At 38.6% G+C, this 22,075-nt stretch overlaps 1 protein-coding gene across 2 annotated transcripts in view; it reads left to right on the forward strand.

The window, feature by feature from the left end:
• Positions 1-6,272: 6,272 nt before the first annotated feature.
• The window catches only part of THOC2 (THO complex 2), a 37,710-nt gene continuing 21,907 nt past the window's right edge, over positions 6,273-22,075 (forward strand). For both annotated transcript variants that reach the window (XM_017815692.1, XM_017815701.1), the window contains exons 1-9: positions 6,273-6,418; positions 12,146-12,201; positions 13,386-13,477; positions 14,625-14,676; positions 16,694-16,764; positions 17,467-17,588; positions 18,345-18,478; positions 19,847-20,013; positions 20,626-20,718. In XM_017815692.1, the coding sequence (XP_017671181.1) occupies positions 6,357-6,418; positions 12,146-12,201; positions 13,386-13,477; positions 14,625-14,676; positions 16,694-16,764; positions 17,467-17,588; positions 18,345-18,478; positions 19,847-20,013; positions 20,626-20,718 (849 nt within the window). In that variant the 5' untranslated portion in view covers positions 6,273-6,356. The remainder of the gene's footprint in view (positions 6,419-12,145; positions 12,202-13,385; positions 13,478-14,624; positions 14,677-16,693; positions 16,765-17,466; positions 17,589-18,344; positions 18,479-19,846; positions 20,014-20,625; positions 20,719-22,075) is intronic.

The following is a 22,075-nucleotide window of genomic DNA, read 5'->3' on the forward strand; positions in this document are numbered from 1 at the left end:
GTGCAGCAGAGAAAGAAAATCAAATATGGAAAAATGTCAAGACAGCGCCTTGATTAGGAACATTTTCTCATGAATATGACAATAGAAAATCAAATAACTGATAAGTAACAGATGTCTGAAAGCTCTCTTTTCTCTTGAATTACATCCAATGTTCTTGGATGCATCCAAGAGATGCAGTCATTTGGTAGGAAAACTATGCATTTGTATGCTGGTCCACAGAAAATCAAATCTGATTCTCTCTTCCAAAACAGTATGACACCCTTTCCCTTTATCCACAGCACTTACAGAACATTCTTTCTTTCCTTTTGTTGCAAGCAGATGATAGACATCATTCTCATTACATTTTCATGAAGGTAGTGGAAAAGTCTCAAGGGAAGTTCGAGATAAATAGAGGTATCATTATGGTACAGAAACGGGAAAAGTTGAAAAGATATGATGAGCCTTTTCAATTTCAGCAATGAAATCTTGTGCAGGACAAATGTTCCTACAACTCCCAGATCTGTTGCTGATCAGATGATGCAATAAAATGCCTTCTCATTAAAACTAAAACCATCAAATAATGGCAGCAGTACTGTGGAAAAGTTAGTATTTAAGCATGTAAAAAATTATGATGTCTTAGTATGCTGCTCACTGAAACTACTAAGTTCACTGCATGTGGTATCAAATCAGGGACAAGCAGTGTTTACTTTCTTTCACAATTCACTGAGCAGGTGAGCAAAGATAAATGCCAAATGAAGAGGAAAATGGAACTAGTGATTTTTTTTGGTTCTGTTTGAACTGATTAATGCAAGAAATAATTATCTAGAGCTGGGACTTTGGACTCAGCAAGCATGTGGCATATGACCACATATGTGCTTTTCTATTCATAATTCCTTCATGCTGGAATATCAGTGCTGGCACACATATACTGTGTAAGTCTGATATAACAGGTAGAAAAAAGACAAGTTCAAGGCAGTGCTTCCCTATTCCCTGAATGCTTCCACATGTTATACCCCGATAGGAGAAAAGAGGCGGAGAGGAGCAAAGAGGAATGCTGCGGTTAACAAACATGTCCCTTTTAACTGATCACTTTGGTCATTCATTTTCCTCATGTCCTACTGATGATGTCTGAGAATTTTTATATATGGAGGAAACTCAGCATGACCATCCAAACCTTAGCTGAGCAAACTTTTCTGTAGTTCTTAAATGCTTTATATTGATGTTAAAGTAGAAGCTTAAAAAAGATATTCTTCACATGTCAAAGGCAGATGTATTTAATCAAGTGTCTTCTGACTTTGGACTCACTCAGAGCCAAACTACCAGGAAGAGATGCAGCAGCAGAATACAGAACAATGGACAAAGTGCCCCAGACTGCAGGCTGGGATCAAGAATGAGGAATCAGGACCGAGAGTTTCAGAAATAGCTTCTTTGACTGCTAACAGTCTGCCAAGGATAGGTAGCTGTTCAGGATTTCTCTTACATCGCTATCATTAGCCACAGACACACTTTAACACACTTGGTATCTGGGGTACACAACCCAAACAAGGGTGTGGACTGTGTTGGTAAGAGCCTGACTTACCAAATTCAGGTTTTACCTTCAAACCTTCATATTCCCTCAATGCACTAATAAACACTCCCACCTCTCACAATAAACCAGCATGGGGCACCTATGCCATGGGATAAGGGCCTGCCCCACTGCACTGACAGCCACACTAACAGCTCTGGTAGGTCCTGTCCACCCACTGATAAGTGCTGACTGTGTGTAAACTTTGGCTTCCTACACTTCCTGCATCACCAGCACCCAGCCAACCCTGCTCAGAGGCTCCAGCCATGTGGAGTTTCACTGCACACATGCAGAGGAGAGGGACAGGAGGACAAACTGTAAGCACTTGCTGCAGAGCTGCTGGGACACCAGTGTGGGCTGCCTGACTCTCCCAGCGCTGGAGAGACGCTGCCAGGGAGCTGCTGCAACAGCCCCTTTGTATGTGTGACTACAGGCCAATTATGGGCTGAAGTTGCCAGATGGATTTTGTCAGCAGAGTGCATTGTCATCCCATTTTCTGTGGGATGTGTGTCATCCAAGAGGTGTAATGATACAGACCCCTCCTGAAGAATATCCAGCTATTAGATCAGCGAGTGAGTGATGAGCTGTGAGCTGCTTTACAAGTTAATACTCTGCCTTTCTGCATTAGTGGACTCAGGAAGCACTGCAAAACTCTAAATTGCACTGCAGTGGTACTATCACTGCTCAGCTTGCAAAACACACACATTTCCTATTTTTTTTCATATTTTCACACTTAACATACGTTATCATGAAATCCCAATAACTGACCTTGATAAGGCCTTTTCTAGGAAGGTGTATGTACTGGAAGACAAAATGTTTAATTAATTTATTAGTTTTCTACAATGCTGTCATTCTTCAGAGCAAACAAATGGGAATTGTCCATGCAATGGTTCCAGCACTGGCTGGGAGTAAAGCCCATTAGAATACTTGTCTCCATCCTTCAAACAAATCCCAGCAGTGTCTCACAGATCTCCACTTCTGCACTAACATTTTGCCGTTTGGTGAGACCGTGATTAAAGAAATAATAATCCTTTTTCCTGTATTTGTAGGTTCTCCATTGTTCAAAGCTGTTGCTGAAATAGAGGTATTGGGGGTTTTTTTGGCTTTTCTTGTGAAAGTTAATTAGGAAAAAAGCAAACAGGACTCGTTAGAGCTACACACTAATCAGAGAGAAATACACATGGAAGGAGTGAAACATATTGTGAAGCAAATAATTGATCTGCTGCCTATGAAGCGCTGTTCCAATCACATTACTCCAGGCATTGCTCCCAGCACCGTTTTTGACAAACAAACCCCCTTCTTCACAGGCATCATGTGGAAGAGTTTAATTAGTCTTTCTGCCTTTCATTTTTCACCAGGTTGCATGAACATACACAGAACCAACAACTTAAGTCTTGACCAGAAGACTTCCAGGTCAACAAGGTTTGGAAGTGAAACCTAAATCTGCAGTTGGTTCTTGCCTGTGTTGGCAAGTGGATGAGAAAGGCAAACAACAACAACAACAACTCTGACTTCGAGCTGAAAACAAGTAAACCTTTCCCAAACAGTGTGCTCCTCCACATTCACTGATCTTAATTTGATAACTCAGGATGATGAAGTGAGACTGAGTTTAGCTCTGGAAAAAAACCCGAAGTTGTAAAATGGGTTTGACAATCACTGTCTGAGAATGTTTCTCTTTTCAGTTGCCCAGAGGAATGGAAACAGCTGGTATCAGCTAATGTTTAGGATTCTTACTTGCCTAAACAGCATTTACCAAATGGAAATCATCTAGAAAATGTGGAAGCATGCCTTCTCTGTGTCATTTTTCTTCTGTGTGAGAATTTCAGAAATGTCTCCAGAAAAAGAGCAATTGCCAAACAATGACTGATTAAAAAAAAAATAAATTGAGAATTTAGGACAATTAATTCTTACATGGACATGATAAGCCAAATAATAAAGGACATTTTATTCCAAACAGTCATTCTTAAATGTCTGTGTCTGGAAAGTAAAGCAAAGCACTCAGTTGTTAAAGTTGTGTCTTGTCATATGAATCCATGGAGTGGGTTAATATAGAGGAAATGAGCTGTTAGATGTTTTATCTGTTCTGCTTTTTTATATTTCCAGCTCTCCTAATGGGTATCTGTAGTATTTATTTAGAAAACCAAGAATAAATACATTTTTATAAGTTTAAATTACCACTGATACTTTTCTAGCTATGTATTTGCTGGATAATGTACTACACCCTTGAAAACCTCGTATTTGCCATTAAGCTAAATGACTTCCTGCTGCTATCCAGCTGTTACCATAGTGGTGACATAGGCATTTTCTTTAATGTAGTTAGGACAAAACCTTCAGAGTACTTCTTTATTCAGGCAGGAAGCACAGTAGGTGGTTTGAGACTGTGACGTGACACATCCTGCTTTTGCAGTCGTCATCATTTTTCCTTCTTTTCAAAATTTTATTTTATCCCATTATTTAGAAAGGTAAAAATCAACCTGTATAAATAACAGAAGGAAACATAAAGCTGTCCTAGCTTTTAACAAGGCTCTCTGACTCATTTATACGAATCTTAGGATGCCCATGATGCTTTTTCTAGCACACAAAAGCCTCATGAAAAGATGGATAATTAACTATAAAGGCTGTTTTATAGAACTAAAATACAGACCTTATTTTTTAACCTAGGTATTCCTCACAATTCAGCTAACATCAAGTGGTACTGAGAAAGATGTTTCACTACATAAAGATGTCCACCACAAAAGCAAGGATAAGTCAAAAGTAATTATGACTTTATAACCTTGAATAAAAACTCTGTGTCAATAATATATTAATCTGAAGAGGAACTGGTAAATACTTATTTTCAAAATATTTTGCTTTGCCTGCATTACTTTATTAAAATGTGTGAGTCTCTGTGTTTTGGAGACATATATGTATATACCATGTATATGTATATACCATATATATGTATATACTATGCATCTTAATTAAGTAGAATGGATTTGCTGAAATTCTACACACTTTCTTCTCAGGGCTATTTTGTGAGTGGAAAACCACTTCTACACCAAGTGCTTGAAAACTGTTCATTTTGATTAAATGTGGAGAACACAGTACAAAGCAGAGAAAGCACAGCAGTGCTGGCACTGCCAGAGGCACAGGTGCACTGAGGCCTCAGCTTTCGACTTTATTTAAAATTCTCCATTTTCTTCTGTTTCATCGTTTTCACCTCATCTTTTATTTATTTTTATTTCTAATTCTCCATTTTCTGTAGTTTCATTGTATTCGTGTAATGATTTACACTTCAGCAGAGGCGGAGTCATGCAGGAGACTGAGAAGGAAACGACAAAAGATGTCCTGATAGGCAAGAGGAATGTCTGGAAAGACTAAAAACATGTGCTGCCTGACCACATGGAATATTTTTAACTCTTATATCCTGATTAGCAACTGAAGGGAACACAGAACAACCTGGGGAGACTTAACAGAGATCACAGAATCAACTGGGTTGGAAAAGACCTCTGAGATCATCAGGGTTTGATCTATCACCACCTTGTCAACTAAGGATGCTCAGATGAGCAACACGTAATAAAACAGGCACATGCCTTAGGGACAACAACTGGAAGACAGCATCCATAGGGTTGGTTCGCCCCAAGCTTTTATATCCAGAGAGAGACCATTTAGATGCTACATGATAATTTTTACTGAAACCCTTAACAGCTTTTCTTAACAGTATTTATTAAAATGATTCACCATTTTAGCCATTTTTATTTTTTTAAATAATAATAAACAGACAATTTGCCTTTTAAGCCATTTTTATTTTTTAAAATAATAATAAAGATTCGCTTCTTTAGCCATTTTTAATTTTTAAAATAATAATACCCCCCTCACAATTCACCATTTTAGCCATTTTTATTTTCTAAGTGATAACAGAAAAACCCTCACGATTCACCATTTTAGTAATTTTTATTTTAAATAATAATAAAAACACTATTCACAGTTTTAGCCATTTTTATTTTTTAAATAATAATAAACAGACAATTTGCCTTTTAAGCCATTTTTATTTTTTAAAATAATAATAATAAAGATTCGCTTCTTTAGCCATTTTTAAAATAATAATACCCCCTCACAATTCACCATTTTAGCCATTTTTATTTTCTAAATGATAATAGAAAAACCCTCATGATTCACCATTTTATTAATTTTTATTTTAAATAATAATAAAACCACGATTCACAGTTTTAGCCATTTTTATTTTTTAAATAATAATTAAAAATCCGCGATTCTCCGTTTTAGCCATTTTTATTTAAAAAAATAATAATAATAATTATAACACCCCCCCTACCCCCCCCGATTCGCCGTTTTGGCCATTTTATTTTTACGTCTCGCACCTCCCGCCGCGCTCGGATGCGGAGGGGGGAGCGCGGGGGGGGGCGGCGGCGCCCAACGCACGCGCGCCCACGTGGGTGTTCCGCACACGCGCGGTTTAACGCGGCCGCCGCGCGGTGTTTCCAGCGCACGGGCCCGCGGCCGTGACTCGCTCAGGGGCGGGTGTGGCGGTGCCCCGGCCCCGCAGGCCCCGCCGCCCACCCGCGGCCCCGCCGCGCTCCCGCCCCCGCGGCCGTTCCCGAGGGCCGCGCGCCCGCCCCGCCCCGCGCTCCCCGCGCACGCGCGCGGCCCGTGGCACCGCCCCGCGGCGCGCGGCCCGAGCACAGCGCGCAGGCGCAGCCCCCGCCCCGCCGCCTCCCCGCACGCCGCGTCCCGCTGCTCTCGCGGCCCGTCCGTCCCCTCTGACCCGGCGCCGCCGCCGCCGCTCCATCCGGGCCCTCGGCGCCTCTCGGGGAAGATGGCGGCGCTGCTCCCGGGAGAGTGGATAAAGAACTGGGAGAAAGGCGGCAAGAGCGAGTTGTGAGTGCGGGGCCCGGCCGCGGGGCGGGATGGGGCGCTGCGGCCTGCGGGAGCGGGGCGGGGAGGGCGGGGGGCGGCGGGGAGGACGGCGGCCGGGGCTGCGTCCTTGCTGCCGGGCTGGGGGTCGACGCCGCGGTCGGGCGGAGGGCCCGGGCCTCCGCCCCGGCCGGTGCTGCCGCCCGCCCCGACGCTCGGCCCCCGCAGCTGGGCCCGGCGCCCCGAGCGCCCCCTTCCAGCCTCCGGGCCCGGCTCGTCGGGATTCGGGCTCCTCTTCAGCCGCCCCCCGCGGTAATACGGACCCTGGCGCATTCCCGTTCCGCTGGCTCCGCGGTGCTGGCCGTTCTGGTGGAGGCCTCGGCCCCCGTTCCCACCTTTCTGCCGGTTCCGAGGGGACTGGCGCTGTATTCTCTGACCCAGGCGAGGTAGATCAGCCAGTCATGCCTGTTCTATCCCACAAAGTAACCTTTGTGCACCGAGGGGCCTGGGTGCAGCCTCCTAGACCAACCCAGGTGTGCTGAGAGCTTTCCGTTCGGGCCTCATGTGTGTCTGTTTTAAGCCATTTTGGCAAGTTAACTGATTGCTGTGTGCTGAGTTCCAGGAGTGCATCTCTTCTGGGGTAATTCACCAGTTTGGCCCTTTCACGTTACTCTATTAGCTTTAACAGCGGTACTCCGTGTACTAACTATGTTTTTTAAATGCTCTTCTTTCTTCCATGCACTTCTGTTTTTGTTGTAACTGAAAAACCCTACAATTGTAAATAACCGGTGTTTGGGGGATCGCTTTGAGAAACGCTTCTTGAGAGTCGCTCTTTTTCTTATTTTCTTTTGTTCATCTTTCTTAAAAGGGTGTGCAGCTTTGCTAATGATCTTCCTTGTGCATGTAGAAAAAGGTAGTAGGTTAGAGAATAGAGAATGTAGAGCCTCCCTGCACAAAATACTGTTCTTTCCAGGCCCTCCATTTTGTAGTGAAGGGGCCTCTCTTTATAGCCATGTAACTTTTGGTTTGAATTATGCTGGAGCCGTTATCATGTTAGTATGTAAGTTAAACATGTTGGAAGGTTGTGTGGAGTTTGCATGAGGACAGAAATGTCATAGCTGCTCATATAAAGGCAGCTGCTCTGTTCACGTTGAGTTCTCAGCACTTTGAGCAAGTTACCTCAGCTTTTGACCATGATAAAACCTTTTAGGATTCTCCCCTCCCCTTAGAGCAGTGCTTCTTAACCACGATGGGAATAAAGTGTTCATTTGCTACAGGACCAAAAAGCAAAATGATTAGCTAAATTCCTGTATTTGTGGCATTTGCACTTCATTTGGAATACTGCTTAAATGCAGTTCCAGGCATGACTTGAAGAGCAGTTTGCAAGAGAGGCCATATGTTTTAAAAGAAATGTGATTGTGTCTTGGATGACAGTTGTGAGGTTTTACAGTGGTAGCTTTATAAACATAAAGGAGCATGCTTGAACTTACTTTCTAGAACCTAAACTACATCTCTGTAGCCACAATTTAGAGAACTGTTTAGGAAGCTAACTTTATTGGGAGAGTCTTCAGTGTGTAAGTTCATGTTTCTTTTTTCATAACGTCCTATCCTATTTTACTACAGGAAAACAAAACTAGGATGCTGTCATTACAAAATGAAATATTGAAATATGAAATATTTTAAAATATTAAAGGGAAATAAATGTAATGATACTTCTTAATTTTATCGAATTACTTATCTAATACCAATATGCCCAGAAACTTAAATTAGGTCTAGGCCTAAGTCCAGTCATGGGTTTTGTGGTTCAAAATTAAGACAATACATTATAATGATAAGTTAGAAAAATGGAAAGGGGAAAGATACTGCCAAAGGAGAAAACTGACATTGCTAGCAAATAGAGGATTTGCAAAAATTTAGAAGGTGTTTTTGTTTTTGTTTTTTTTTGTTTTGTTTTGTTTTGTTTTTGTTTATTTGTTTTGTTTTGTTACTGTATGGAAGCCTGGTCTGATAAAGCCCACACATGAAGTCAGAGAGCATTCACTTCTGTATGGAGGGGTTTGGTTTGTTTTTAAACAGAGTGGTGGGCTTATTCACAGGGAGACAAATACCAACTTTTTTGAAAAGTGAGGACCTCCCCCCCCATAATTAGTAGAAAGAAAAGATTAGGTCTTATGGAAAAAATATTTACTTGCTGGAGCATGAAATGACTTTCATGATCTAACTAGATTGGTTGAGATAGTATTTTGGCAGATACTTGTTGCCTAAATGAAAGCACAGTTTTATGTTTTGGAGGAATATGAAACTGTATTGAGAGAAGCAAATTATTTGTTTTAGTTTGGTATTTCATCTTCTACTGGGATAAATAATGGATGCTTAAAAAAATTGCTCTCCTTTCTTAAATTTTCTTTTTGAGTGGTGTGGTGTCATGATTTAACAGTAGTATCCAAAAACCAGAAGGTAAGGATTCTGTGTGTCTTAGAGTGTCATAGTGTTAATTAGTAGGACAGCAGTGACAGTTTGCTTCCAGGAAATTTTTCAGAGACCTTGTTCAAAACATAAATACATAAATGTATATCGTGGTAGTTTCAAATGTTCTTAGCTGCCAAAACTAGACATTGATCAGGATGTGGTCATCTTGTCTGTCATTTTTTATATTGTTAAGACCCTTCTCTATCTAAATACAATTTATTACGTTCATTTGTTGCTACTGCCAGATATTGTGTACAGATGGAGTTGGAATCCGAGGGTGACTACTTATGCTGCTCAGCCTGGACTCCTTGTAGACCTATTTGTGTACTGCCCATGTAGTGAGACTGTTTTGTCATGTCTTCCCAACAAGATGCTGGTCCATGACTGAAGCCCATATGGACATTTACAATACACATGCAGTGGCAAGCACTGATTGATACCTTATTTTGTGAGAGATTCAGCACATCAGGGAGCCTTTAGTGTGGACGGAGGGCTTTAATAAAGTACTTGTCTGGCAGTTTATGCAATATGTTAAGCCTCAAGATAAACTGAAGAAGCTTAACATTCTGTGAATGTGAAATTTTGAGACCTGATCTTTCAGGCACTCTCAACATTAACTCAACACTTTGACTTTGCTCATGCAAGTAAAGGGCTGAGAGTCAGGGAAACTGTTCAGTTGTAGTTTTGCCATCCTGACTGCAGAATGCAATTGATTGTACTTTATCTCAACTGGAGAACTACCCACATCAGTTAAATTATGCATATACTTAGATGTTAGCAGGCACATGCACTTTGATAATTACTGCTTTAATCCATGTGTGGGAGTGAAATGGAGGTTATAGGATGTGGTGTATGAGTTGGGAGGCCTTGGTTCAGTTGCTGGCTCTGCCATACAAACTTGTTTAATAGGTGCTCGCGCTGCTTCAGAATTTCTTGTTTCACACAGTTTTATCTTCGTTTGAAGGGATGTGTTTTAGTAGAGCAAGGAAGTTCTCCATCCTCAGCTTGCAGCAGGGAGCTACAATGTCGGAGTAATAACAGTTGCAGATGAACTCTTAACAGACTGTACCAACGTTGATATATCTATTCTTGTGAAGGTGCAGGTATTTTGATTTTAATTTATGATGCACTCAGTTGAGATAGATGAACTAGTCTCTCATCTAGTTGTTACTGGAAGGTAGGGCTTCTGCCCTGTCTTCAGTCACCTGGGTGTTTGTCTGACCTGCTGGTGAGCTGCTTCAAGTCGGCTGAGTTTTTGACCAGTTTTCTGCCAGGTTTGTCAATAAAATTGATGTAGCTAACGTGAGGGCTGGAACTGTGGGGGCTGAGAAGGGAAGAAGTGTTGGTGAATGTGTCCATCTCTGCACCAAGGCATTGAATCGGCTCGCCTGTACTGCCTGGCAGCGCCTGCAGAAAAGGTCTTCTTCCTCTGGAGAGAGAGTGTCTGTAGAAAAGAACATGAACACAAAAAGAAATTCTTTTACCACTTTTTCTTCCAGTATAATAATTCAGTGGGTTCTATTTGCAAATATTAAGCAAGTTGTTTTGCAGACTGATCCTAAATATTGAGTTTCTTGTTACATTGATCAAGCAGGTTCACGTCTTAAAGTAATGTGAAGTTGATAGTACTGTTTTGGTGCTGCTGGAAAGGGAATGGGAAGAGGTTAAAACTCTTACCTTGTAGTATTACTTTGTTAACCTGGTTGATGATACCACCTTATGACATAGGGGTCAAAGTGTGCATCTCAGATAATTTTTTTTGGAATCAGATGCTTCACTTTACTGTTATTTGTGTACAGAGCGTAGAAATGAGTGCTTATAGGCTGCTTTCTTTATGGAGGAGTAATTAAAATTTAAGGAAATCGATTTATATTGAATTGATACACTCTTTGAGGACAACTGGGGATAAAATCTATTATTTAAAAAACATGTATTTACTGTTCATGAAAAATAAAATACCTATTCCCCTATTTTGCTGTCTCTATTCTGGTTATTTCCAAATACATTGCATTCTCTTCAAGAGCATTTAGAACATCTTAGCCACACCCTCGCTTTTTGCTCAGCTTCTCTGTTTCTGCTGATTACATTGTGTGAAACTCCCCACTTTCCAGTTGTCTGTAAAGGGTGTGTATACCTTATATTTGCTAATTATAATCCTGTGATTGCTGGAACAGCTGTTTAGTCCTGTTAGAGAGGCGGTGATCTATATAGGATGCAAACAGAATGAGTAATGGATTGCTACAGAAGTATCTTTTACTGTTTATTTTTCTGTAATAATTCTGCATACCTGCCTTATTTGAGACAACTTAAAAATAGCTCCCACAGGAAACTGTAGTCTTGCTATCTCATGTAGGAATGCAACATAGCTCTGATACTGTCCTCAGTTTCTGCATGGGAAAGATACTTGGAAAAATATGTGAACTTTTGGTTGAAAATGTGCAAATGTGACAAAGGTTCTTAAAATATTCATTGGTGTCTGTTATAATATAGATAACTCACTACCCTTTTTTAAAAAACTGTCACTTCTAAATGTGAAACTGCTTTTGAAGCCTCATCCTGGGGTGACAGTAGTGGTAGAGAAGAGGGAAGATCCTTGTATCTTGGAAGCATGACCATTTCTAAGCTGTCAGTGTAGTGGAGAAGCCTGCTCTTTAAGAATTTATTTTATAATATAGAGAACCATTAATTTATTTCATGGAACAGTCTGTATAGTACTTAGTGTGCTTTTTGCATATGGCTGTTGGGTTGAGGGAGCCCCAGGAGTGACCAACGACAATGGAATGTGACAGGTCTCATCCTATAGTGGATTCTCTTAAATAAAATTCTGCCTTCTTTTGGTAAAACATCATGTACCTAGTTTAATGTTCAAAGTTTTTTTACAGGCCAGAGTTTGAAAACTATCATAGTCATAGTAACTCTGTGAGAAGAATTTCTTCATTGGATAACAACAGTAGGTTATTGCTGCCACTTCCATGCTTCCATTCATACTAAAATTGCCTCATGCTCTCACCTTTCGGTGTGTAAGAGTGTGTAATGTTAGGAAGAATATTTTTTTAAGTCTGTGATTTATATGTGTATGAGATCACTTGGGAGTCTTGTTTTGTCGCTGTGTAAGTTCTCTGAATGAGGGTTTACTCTGGAAAAATTAAATGTAGTCAGCCATGAATCTTAAGCTGCTTTAGCCAGAGCAACAACAAAAACAAGAACCCCAAAACATTTGTGTGTATGCCACTATCTAACAAATTTTTTCTTTTTTTTTCTGTTAATATTTTTTTATTTCAGTGTGCAGCTGTGTCGTGCTCTCAGCGAAAACAAAAACCATGATGTGGGTTTCAGAGGTAAGTTGGTTGTGTGGTTTGTTGCTTGGTTTTAGTTAAATTAAAAAAAAAACAAACCTGGAAATAGTTGATCATGGTACCTCTGCATGTATGTGCTTGGAATGTTCATATATGGTGACCATTAGTGTGTGCTAAAGGGAAATACTACAAATATTAAGGTAATACCAACATCCACAACTGGGATTGTCTTCAATGAGTGGTGTCAGCATCATCTAGTATTTGGTCTCTGCTGTAGAAAATGAATTGTGTTTTGCAAACTCAACATACATCTGAATTTTATTCTACGAGTTAAATACATGAACACTGGTGTGTGCAAGTGTGAAATGAACCTGCCTCTTTAAAAACTAAAATTGGGTTTAATTCAACTACAGTGGTCTGCAGTCACCATGTTACTGAGTACTTGGTTTGAGGCATTAAGATCTGCAACTTCTTTATTGAATATTGTTTATTGAATGAACCATGTGGTACAAGTGCAAGGTGAAAGCATGGAGGCTTGTTATTTTTCATATAGTAAAAAGTGTCACAACATTGTAGTGTATTGTTTAAGAACCTTACAGTTTTACCACAGCTGGTTTTCCAATGACTGTGTTTAACATTGCAAGATTTTTCTCTAATGCAGTGCCTCTGTTTAGTGCTTCAGTTTAATACAGGCTTTTGTAAGGTTGCATTCTTGAGTTATAGGAGACTGTCTTTAAAAAAATTAAATTAAAAAGTCCTTTTTAAGCACTTTTTTCTCCAATTAAATTTTGCTTACTCCAAGAAAAATGGTTTTTGAAAGCATATCTGTGATGAGACATGATAAGGAGAAAATAGCGGAATGTTTTTTATGGGTGTAGAATATGGTGTTGGTGTGAATAAGGTAAAGGTGTCTTTGTTAAACCAACTACTAGTACTCAAGTTATTATATGCAGGACTGTAGTTTTTCATCCCATATTACAATTATTCCATAAACTCTCTAGATAAAGTGGATCATCTCTTACTGTCTGCTTGTATGAAGTCTTAGATATTCATGATCAATTTTATTCTATCAGCAGTAGCAAAGTAATCCCTCTCATTGGTAACAGAAGCATACCCTGTTTGCTTGCAGGGTGTCTGAAGTCTTCAGCATTATTGTAAATATTGCTTTAGCAGTTAGGTGAAGGATTATGTAACATGTTCTTTAATCATCTCTTTTCTTTCAACAGATATCCAGCAGGCTTTGTATGAGCTTGCATACCACGTTGTCAGAGGAAACTTAAAGCATGATCAAGCTTCTAATGTTCTTGGCGATGTCATAGTAAGTATATATTTGTAATCATTGCATACTTACTAAATTTTTACTTTATTATAAAAGTCCAAGTGAAATCCAAGCAGGATAATATTCAAGATTCAGGATAATATTTTTTTTCCCGTGTCTGAGAAGTCATTCTTGTCAAGCTCTTTTTCTTCTTTTGGGTGCACTTGATATATATGTAATCTGTCAGGGTTTCATTTTTCCCCCCACCTTTTATGGTGAGGAATAGATGTGTTCATTTCAGCATAAATTAAAAATTAAGTCATTTTTTAAGGGCATATGAAGCCTGAAGTTTCTAATAAATGCTAAAAATAAGTGTCACTTGCTCATGCAGCACATCTGTAATGCCACCTACTGGTTTTTATAACAGTGTAACAACATCTGCCATTTTACTGTTGGGATGTCCAAGTTCTGTGATGGCCTTTAAAATAATGCATTAGACTTATTTTTTTGGTTGAAGAAAGGTTTTTCTTAAAATGCTTTGAATAAATGAGAAAGTAGGGAAAAGCGTATTTTCCTGTAAACCTCCAAGATTACCAAATACCACTGTTCCTTAAAAAAAAAAACAAACCAGAAAAAATACATTAAAAGAATCTTATATTCTTTGGAAGTTCTTGGTTTGCTGTATTGATGTGCACGGAACATTAAGGAAAAGTACGTGTTGCATTAATCTAGTGTAACCTTTTTGTGCTTTTTAAACTTGTGCATTGGGTATGAGGGCAGTCAAGGTTCTAGGGCACCTTGCTTTTGGGATGGCATGTGACAATGTTGGATCTTTAGTTGCTGTAGGAAATTGTAATTTGTTTGGTGCTTGAGAAAGTGCAGGTCACTGTACAGGCTGCTGCTCCTCACCCAGGGAGTTCCATTGGGCTTAGAGAAATGGAGGTGCTGACCAGGTTTTGTTTTTTTCCCTTGGTCACTAGATACACTTTTAAATTACATTCAAATGTTATGGTGTTTCATTATGTATCAATAATTGGTACAGGACTTATGTTAGATATTAGTCAATAATTAAGCATCTTCATTATTAATATGAATTATTAATGAATATGAAGTTACTTTATGATTAAGTGTTTTATGTAGCGGAATAAGAATTTTGTAAGTGTGCATATTGGAATTCTGTATTCATTAAGTGGGATCTTTTCCTTAGGAATTTCGAGAAGACATGCCTTCTATCCTAGCTGATGTATTCTGCATATTAGGTAAGCTGGGTTCCCTTCCTTTCAGCATTGTAACAGATTTTGAGAAATACATGTTTTGTGCATCTGCTTGTTGACTTCTGTGGGAGATTTCATTGAATCTGTAAAGCATGACTTCTCTTTACAAACTATGTTGATTCCTCCTCAGTGTATCTGTATCTCACTCATTAATATATTTTCATTCCATTTCCAGAACTTTGCCTATTAAAGGCTGTGGAAGTTGATCTGCCAAGAATAGTTAAAGGAGTTAGCTTGTAAGAATGTCGGGTGTTAGCTAATGGAATCAGTGACTTAGTGATGTTATCGTTCTTAAATATTTTAAATAAAAGTTGACTTACGAGTAGGTAGATCCTCTCTTCTCAGAATGTGTTCTGTAAATATTTTTATCTGTACAGTCACTGTTAGTGAAATGGAGCTTATGCAAATTGTCCATAAATCTAAAGGCAAATGGCATCACTGGGCAAGTCACTGTCTGCCAGCTGAGCAGGCTTTAAAGATGTGTACGTCTTATACTGGTGATAACTTCTGGATTTTTATATTGTCATGTTGATCCAAAGCTGTTTTTCTCATGTTTCTAGCATTTTCCAGATCATAACTTTAACTGCTTGCAGTTTCTGTCTTGCTCCATGTCTAGTTTTCAACGACTTGAAAATTTTCAGAAAATGCTTTTGATGGTCTGCTTGTCACAGATCCTGTTTTTACCTGTACTAAAGGAGTGAGGTGTCCTCTGTGCTATGGCTGCCTGTGAAGAGAGGCACCTAATTAAGCTTACATGTGCAGCCTTGGTTTGAACATCTAAGTGATGAATTTTGATTTTTTTTGATAGTGCTTCATTCCGTGTACTTGTATCATCTTCTTGTAATAATTACTTTTGTATCTGTCTGCGGTTTTTTGTCTTTTTTTTCCTCCTTTCCTTCAAATTAGTGTGCAGCCTAATACCATCCCTTGACTAGCAGCAGAGAATAGTAAGGTTAAAGACTTAGGTTTCAAAGTCCGGGACGAAGGACATTGGGCACTTTCTTGCTTGTTTCCTCTAACACTTTTTCTCTTTAATCAGTATTTGCTACTATTGACAATTTTTTTCTTATAATTAATGTATTTTAGTGTATGAGAATTAGGATATATCCACTCATCCACATTTCCTGGACTAACATTTTTCAGCAGACTGTTCTTTGGCTGAGAGGCTAAGCTGTAGGGTCCAGGCTGATCTAGGTGGTCTCTTGGTTCCACTTCAGCCCTACTTCCACTGCATCATTAGTTTTTAGTCTCTTTGGGGTCTTCTTTCTCACATTTTTGTTGTTGATGTTTTCTCTGTGGGTCTGATTTTAATGGAGTTATGTGTGGGGTTTTTTTTTGTAGGGCCTTTTGTTTGGTTGGTTTTTGTGATGTCTGCCTTGCATTCTTTTATGGAGTTTTTTACTCCTTTTGCAGCTCCTCACTTCCTGTAACGGTGTGCTTTTTTTAAACTACTTTAGGCAGGTGTGCTTCCTTGGCCACTGTTCTCTGGCCTGGCTTCCCATAGGAGTGAATTTATGAATTGCTTTCAGTAGTTGGCAATACAAAAGAAATTAATGGTCATAAAGAATCATAGCTGGTAAAAGACTGCAGACCAGACAGTAAATGGTAGTTACTCTGTGGCCACAGGGAGAGATTAGGACACTACATTAAGGCCAGGATCATGGAGTTCTCTTCACCAGTTCGTATTTCTGGTTTTGTGCTTATTATTGATTTTTAATGCTTACCTAAATGTTATTGCAGCAAAGAGAAGGGTGAGAAAAATTAAGACATTGTTCTAGTTTCTGTTTTAACTTTTCATGAGACTTGTGGATGTGTGAGAATTGTCATCAGAATATTATGTGGACCTCATGAGGGACGAGTGGGTGGCAAGAAGATAGCATGTTATCAACAAGCTGCTTTGCCTTAGTATCAGTAGCATTTATCAGAATAGTTATTAAAAGAAGAAACTCTTAAAAAATTTCACAAGAAATGATTTCTTTTTTCCCCCCATCTTCTTTTGTAGACATTGAAACAAGTTGTTTAGAGGAAAAAAATAAGAGGGATCATTTTACACAACTGGTGTTGGCCTGTTTGGTAAGTTACACCTAGGAAGTCTTTTGGCAAAATTGCATGTCAAAATCTAACAAGAAAAATCAGTGTTGAAGCTTGCTTCTTTTTTTTTTCCCCCCTACGGAATGTTTTCACAAGTGCCCAAATAATTTAAAAATTCATTTTCAAAGTGCAGTTGTAGAGGAATATAGTACAGCTCTCCCTTGAACTCTTTAAGGAGTTTTGAGAGAACTTTAATTTTTCTACCTGTCAGTTCAACAGAAATTTTGCTACTGAAGTATGCTTGGAGTTGCACTTTTCCTTCATGCAACCTCCTTTGTCTTTAGAAGTAGCATTCCTAACCACAGGGAATAAGCTTGATTTGTAGGAAAGTTCAGCATGTGAAAATAAGGCTTTTCTCCAAGAATATGAGAATAAGCCTTTGTAAATATGCAATTCTTGGTAATAATGTCTCCAGATGCTGTGCAATGTATACTTGGTAATCAGCAATTAGACTCTAGGGCTTGTTTCTTCAAGGTGCTCTTGTCTATAAAATCTGCCACTGTAAAATTCCAGTTTTGGTTAATAGTTTGTTTTGTCCACTTCTGTGTTTGAAACAAAATGCTTTTAATATCATGAAATTGTTTTTGTTGTAGTCAGAATGCATATGTAGCCTAAAGTAATAATCATGTGGTTTCTAGGTCTTTGTAATTCACAAATCTGGTGTATGTTCTTGTTGTTTTTTAGTATCTTGTATCTGACACTGTCCTAAAGGAGCGTTTAGATCCAGAGACGCTGGAGTCATTGGGACTCATCAAGCAGTCTCAACAGTTCAATCAAAAGTCTGTTAAAATAAAGACAAAACTATTGTAAGTTTTGGGGCAAAAAGGTTGTTTGGGGAGGGGATGGGGAGGGGCAGTGATAATTAGTGTGGTAATAGTGTTTGTTACCAATGTGTAATGTTTCTTCACAGGTATTCAGTTTTCTTTATGAAATGTATTTGTAACTTGTCATTGACAAAAGAACTTTGTTAGCCCTTAGTTTTCAAACTCTTGAGCAGTATAAAGTCTTCATGTTACCTATGTTTTTGCTACAGTGATTCTACATATGCAGGTTAATACTTAATTTTATTTGACATGTGAACTTAGAAAGTATAAGAAATTTAACTATTTCTATTGCATCAGTTAAGCATAGACTTTTGTTTTCATAAATAAACAAACATAGTTATTTTACTTTATTTGGGCACTATGGGTTATGTTTTTTGGGGAATGTTTGGTTTCTGTCTCTGCATCCAGTGTTTCACTTGAAACTAGAATAGGTCCTTAAGCATGGACTGCTAGAGAGCAGTTCTCCAGTGTAATGTGTAAGAACAAGCTTTCCTGTTAAGTGTAAGCATATTTTAAATGGTCTGCATTTGAAATAAGAGCTGGATTTGTTTGGAGAGTGCTTGCTGCCTTACAGGAATTCGTGTACTGCATTCAGTAGTTTTTGCAATAGCTCAAGTAAATTACAAGTTCTTAAAAATGTGTTCAAAATTAGCATTTTGTATAACAAATTGCTAGAGGCATAAATGGTTCCACTGGATACGTGTTACACAATAGTATTTAATTTCTGTTTATTTGCAGTTATAAGCAACAGAAGTTTAATTTGCTAAGAGAGGAGAACGAAGGTTATGCAAAGCTCATTGCAGAACTGGGTCAAGACTTATCTGGAAATATCACTAGTGATTTAATCCTTGAAAATATCAAATCTTTAATAGGTAAGGAATTTATTGGAAGAGTATGGGCTTTGGTTTTCCTTTATGATCTTATGACTACAGAAAGTAGATCACCTTGGATAGAATTATGACATTTGGAAGTTCCCATTTCTGTGGAAAAATTAATTTTGGGAATGTTGTGTAGGTAAACTTACTTTAGATTCTGAATTTATGGTACGACCTCAAATATGCTGTGATTTCAATTCATTTCAGCAGTATTTTTTGATGAAGTGCTTGTCACCTCAGCAGGCAGATTGGAATGTAACAAAGTAATGCTTTTTGCTATTTAAGGTGCTCAGTTCAATGCATGAATATTCTTTTATTCTTGAAGAAGTTGAATGAGTGATTCCTTATGAAGAGAAATAAGAAGTAGTAAATGTTCTTCCTTTATCTAGTTTTTTTAGTGATTTGTCCATGTTTCTGAGTTGAGTCTTGACGAGAATGTTGCATCAAAGTGCAAAATAAGTTAAAAACTGGAAATACCTGTAATTGCCTGTGTTTTACTGTTTGTTTTAGAATAAAGAGTTCTGTACAATGCAGTATTTATATCGTATTGTGTACTATACAATGCAATGTTTGCACCAGTGCCTGTTTCATATGGTGCCAGTGCAGTAATGGGCAAAAGCTTATCCTGCTATTTTATTAAAAAAAAAAAATAAAATTTCATTTATCACATAATTTTGCCTGAGTGTCAAATCCCTGCAACAACACTACTTGTTTTGGAAGAGATCTAGAGAGAAGGATGGGTTTGCTAGTTATTACAGTAAAAAATACACTCAGGTTGAGGAATTTTGTAACAAGACGTTTTTCTGTCTTCTGGAATTTTAGGAATTGCAAATAGACTTCATACAAAGTGTCAGTTCTTTTAAAGTACTGACTTGCAGTAGGTTCTCGTGAAATGGAAATGTCTTTGGGGGAGGAAAGACTGATGCAGTTATATATCTGCATAGTGGATGTGTCTGGATAAAATAAATAGGTGTAAAATAATTACGGCCTGACTGATTTGTGTGACTGAATGGATATGTGTGCCAGCACAAGGGGAGAGGCAGCAGCCCATGCCTTTTGCTGGCACTGTGGTCTTAGTGAGGCTGGGTTTTTCTTATTAAATGTTCTTCTCAGGGTGTTAATTTCTTTTTCTGTAATCTGGATTGAAAGTCCTGTTTAGTATTTTTGCCTAGTTCAAAATCCAGCAAGGCAAAATCATCAGTGCTGTGTTTATAGATGATCCAGATTATTTTGCTGTTTATAAGTCCAGGCTCAATTTTACCTGAAAAGAATTAATTTTAAAAATTAATACGCTTATATTTTAGAAACAGATTGAAGATGAAAATTAGCAATGTTAAACTTCTCTACTCTGTTCTTCTCCACTAGGATGTTTCAACCTTGATCCTAACAGAGTTTTGGATATTATCCTAGAAGTCTATGAGTGCAGGCCTGAGTATGATGACTTCTTTGTACCACTGATTGAGTCTTACATGTACATGTGTGAACCTCAAACTCTATGCCATATCCTTGGGTTCAAATTCAAATTTTATCAGGTAATATATTTCCATTCTTAATTTTTGGGTTTGGTGGTTGGTTATACACAATGTTGAACTGCAGTCAGTGATAGGATGTTTTCTGCAGATTTTTAATTAGTAAAATTCCAGTATTAAAAGCAATAATGTCATCATTTGAGTCGGAAGTCTCTTATAGGATAGTGCTTAGTGTTCCCTAAAAGAGCTGAAAACAATCCTGATGTCTTCCACTTGAACTTGAGTAGCTATATAAGGACTGGCATGAACAAAGAGATTGTACCTTATAAACAAAAGACTTGTCCCTGAGAGTGAAGAGCATGTTTGCAGGGGAGTCATGGTTGATATTTGATAAAATATTCAAGGTTCTTATTTAAATGTATAATTCTCAATTGCATGCAAGCACCACTGTAAGGTGTGATGAAAGTTGAATGTTTTTGTTTCTGAAAATACTGATTGTGTATCGCAGTCAGTCCAATGGGTTTGGAGAAACAGCAGTTAAATAACATGAAAACAAGGAGAACTGCAGGTTAATGTTCACTCATCTGAAGTTTGAGTGGTTTCTTTTCTGTTTCATAACCTTTTGCAGTGGTCTGATTGCTTTTTTTCTTGAATTTGCAATGTTGTCCTTTTTAGGATCCGAGTGGTGAGACACCTTCCTCCTTATACAGAGTTGCTGCTGTCCTTTTGCAACATAATCTCATAGAGTTGGAAGATCTTTATGTTCATGTAAGTGACAGTACTACCCTTGTCAAATGCCAAAGCTAAGGACATTAAGAAAACCCTATTTCTAAATCTTCAGATTCACGGCATACTGTTTCATGCCTTTGTATATACAATATTTAATGTCTTTTAAAATTTTCAGTGCTTTCTAATAAGCACACACTGAAGTATAAATGCTGATAAACTTTATTTGAATTATTTATGTAACATTCTCCAGATTGTTTACCTCCTGGCTGAATAGGTCAGTAACCCAGTAATTTTCCTTAACAATCTTCCTTAAGAATTAGATCCTTTGAGTTTTGCTTTACAAGATCAGTTTTTGAAAAAAGCGGTAGGACAGTTGGCTCCTAACATTCTTTGTTTAGTTTAATAGTAGGATTATTTTTTTTAAGCTCTTGCATGTTCCTGAATAGGTCTCTCATTCTCCACAAGAATCTTGACCATTTGTTAGGTTGAAAGAGAGAGTTATATGTTCAGATTTAATCAGAGAGACTTATCCTCTGCAGTCTGACAGTCAGACATCACCCAACCACCATTCCAATTTGACAGATGACAGACAGAATGTTACAGTTATCAAATTAATTTTACATTATACAAGAATTTTAAATTCCAGAATATCCATAGATATTTCAAGATTAGGTATTTTAAGACTCAACTCTTGCACTGAAATCAAGGAAACGAGCTCTAGTTAGAGCTGTGGAAGTTTTGGAAGGTAGTCCTGCCATTAATTTGTGTGGCAGTTCATAGCATTAGTCAGAGTCTGATTGGTCAATAACTGTCGAGTATTTTGGCTAAAAATGTGTTGGGTGGAGCAAGAGTAGGAGTGCACGTCTCAGATAATTGGTGTGGAGGGAGGAATGTGTGATGATAATGCTTGTTTGTTCAGGAATGTTTGTAAGCTTACAGAACATGCTCAGACTTGGGGTGAGAGTGGCCTGTGCAATCTCAGCTCAGACTGTGCAGGTGAGGGCACGTCCTCTGACAGTCCCACAGCTCATGTGCACTGTTCACCTGAGTGATGGGGATTCTCAGTCTTGTTCCAGAATCTCTCTGCCATGTCTCTGTGTCTGTCCATGTTTGGGATGGCATATTTTTTTATCTGTTTCCAGTTCAGGCTTAGTTTAACTTGCTGTGAGTTTCTAGAAAATAATTAGCACGTAGGTGTTGAGTCTGAAGTGGCGCATGTTGTGTGACTGCTGTACAAGAGCACTGTGGGATTATTGTTCATATCCAGAATATTCTTCCCATCTCTACCCTCCCTCCAAAGCCTGTAAGAACTGTTCTCTTCAGCCCTGTAGAATATGTATTGCATCCTGAAGACACAATTTACCCATTGAAATTCTGTACTAGATGTTTCTTGGTG

The sequence above is a fragment of the Lepidothrix coronata genome, unplaced genomic scaffold (genome assembly GCF_001604755.1).
Source record: "Lepidothrix coronata isolate B3197 unplaced genomic scaffold, Lepidothrix_coronata-1.0 Scaffold2, whole genome shotgun sequence".
In the NCBI taxonomy this organism is placed as follows: domain Eukaryota; kingdom Metazoa; phylum Chordata; class Aves; order Passeriformes; family Pipridae; genus Lepidothrix; species Lepidothrix coronata.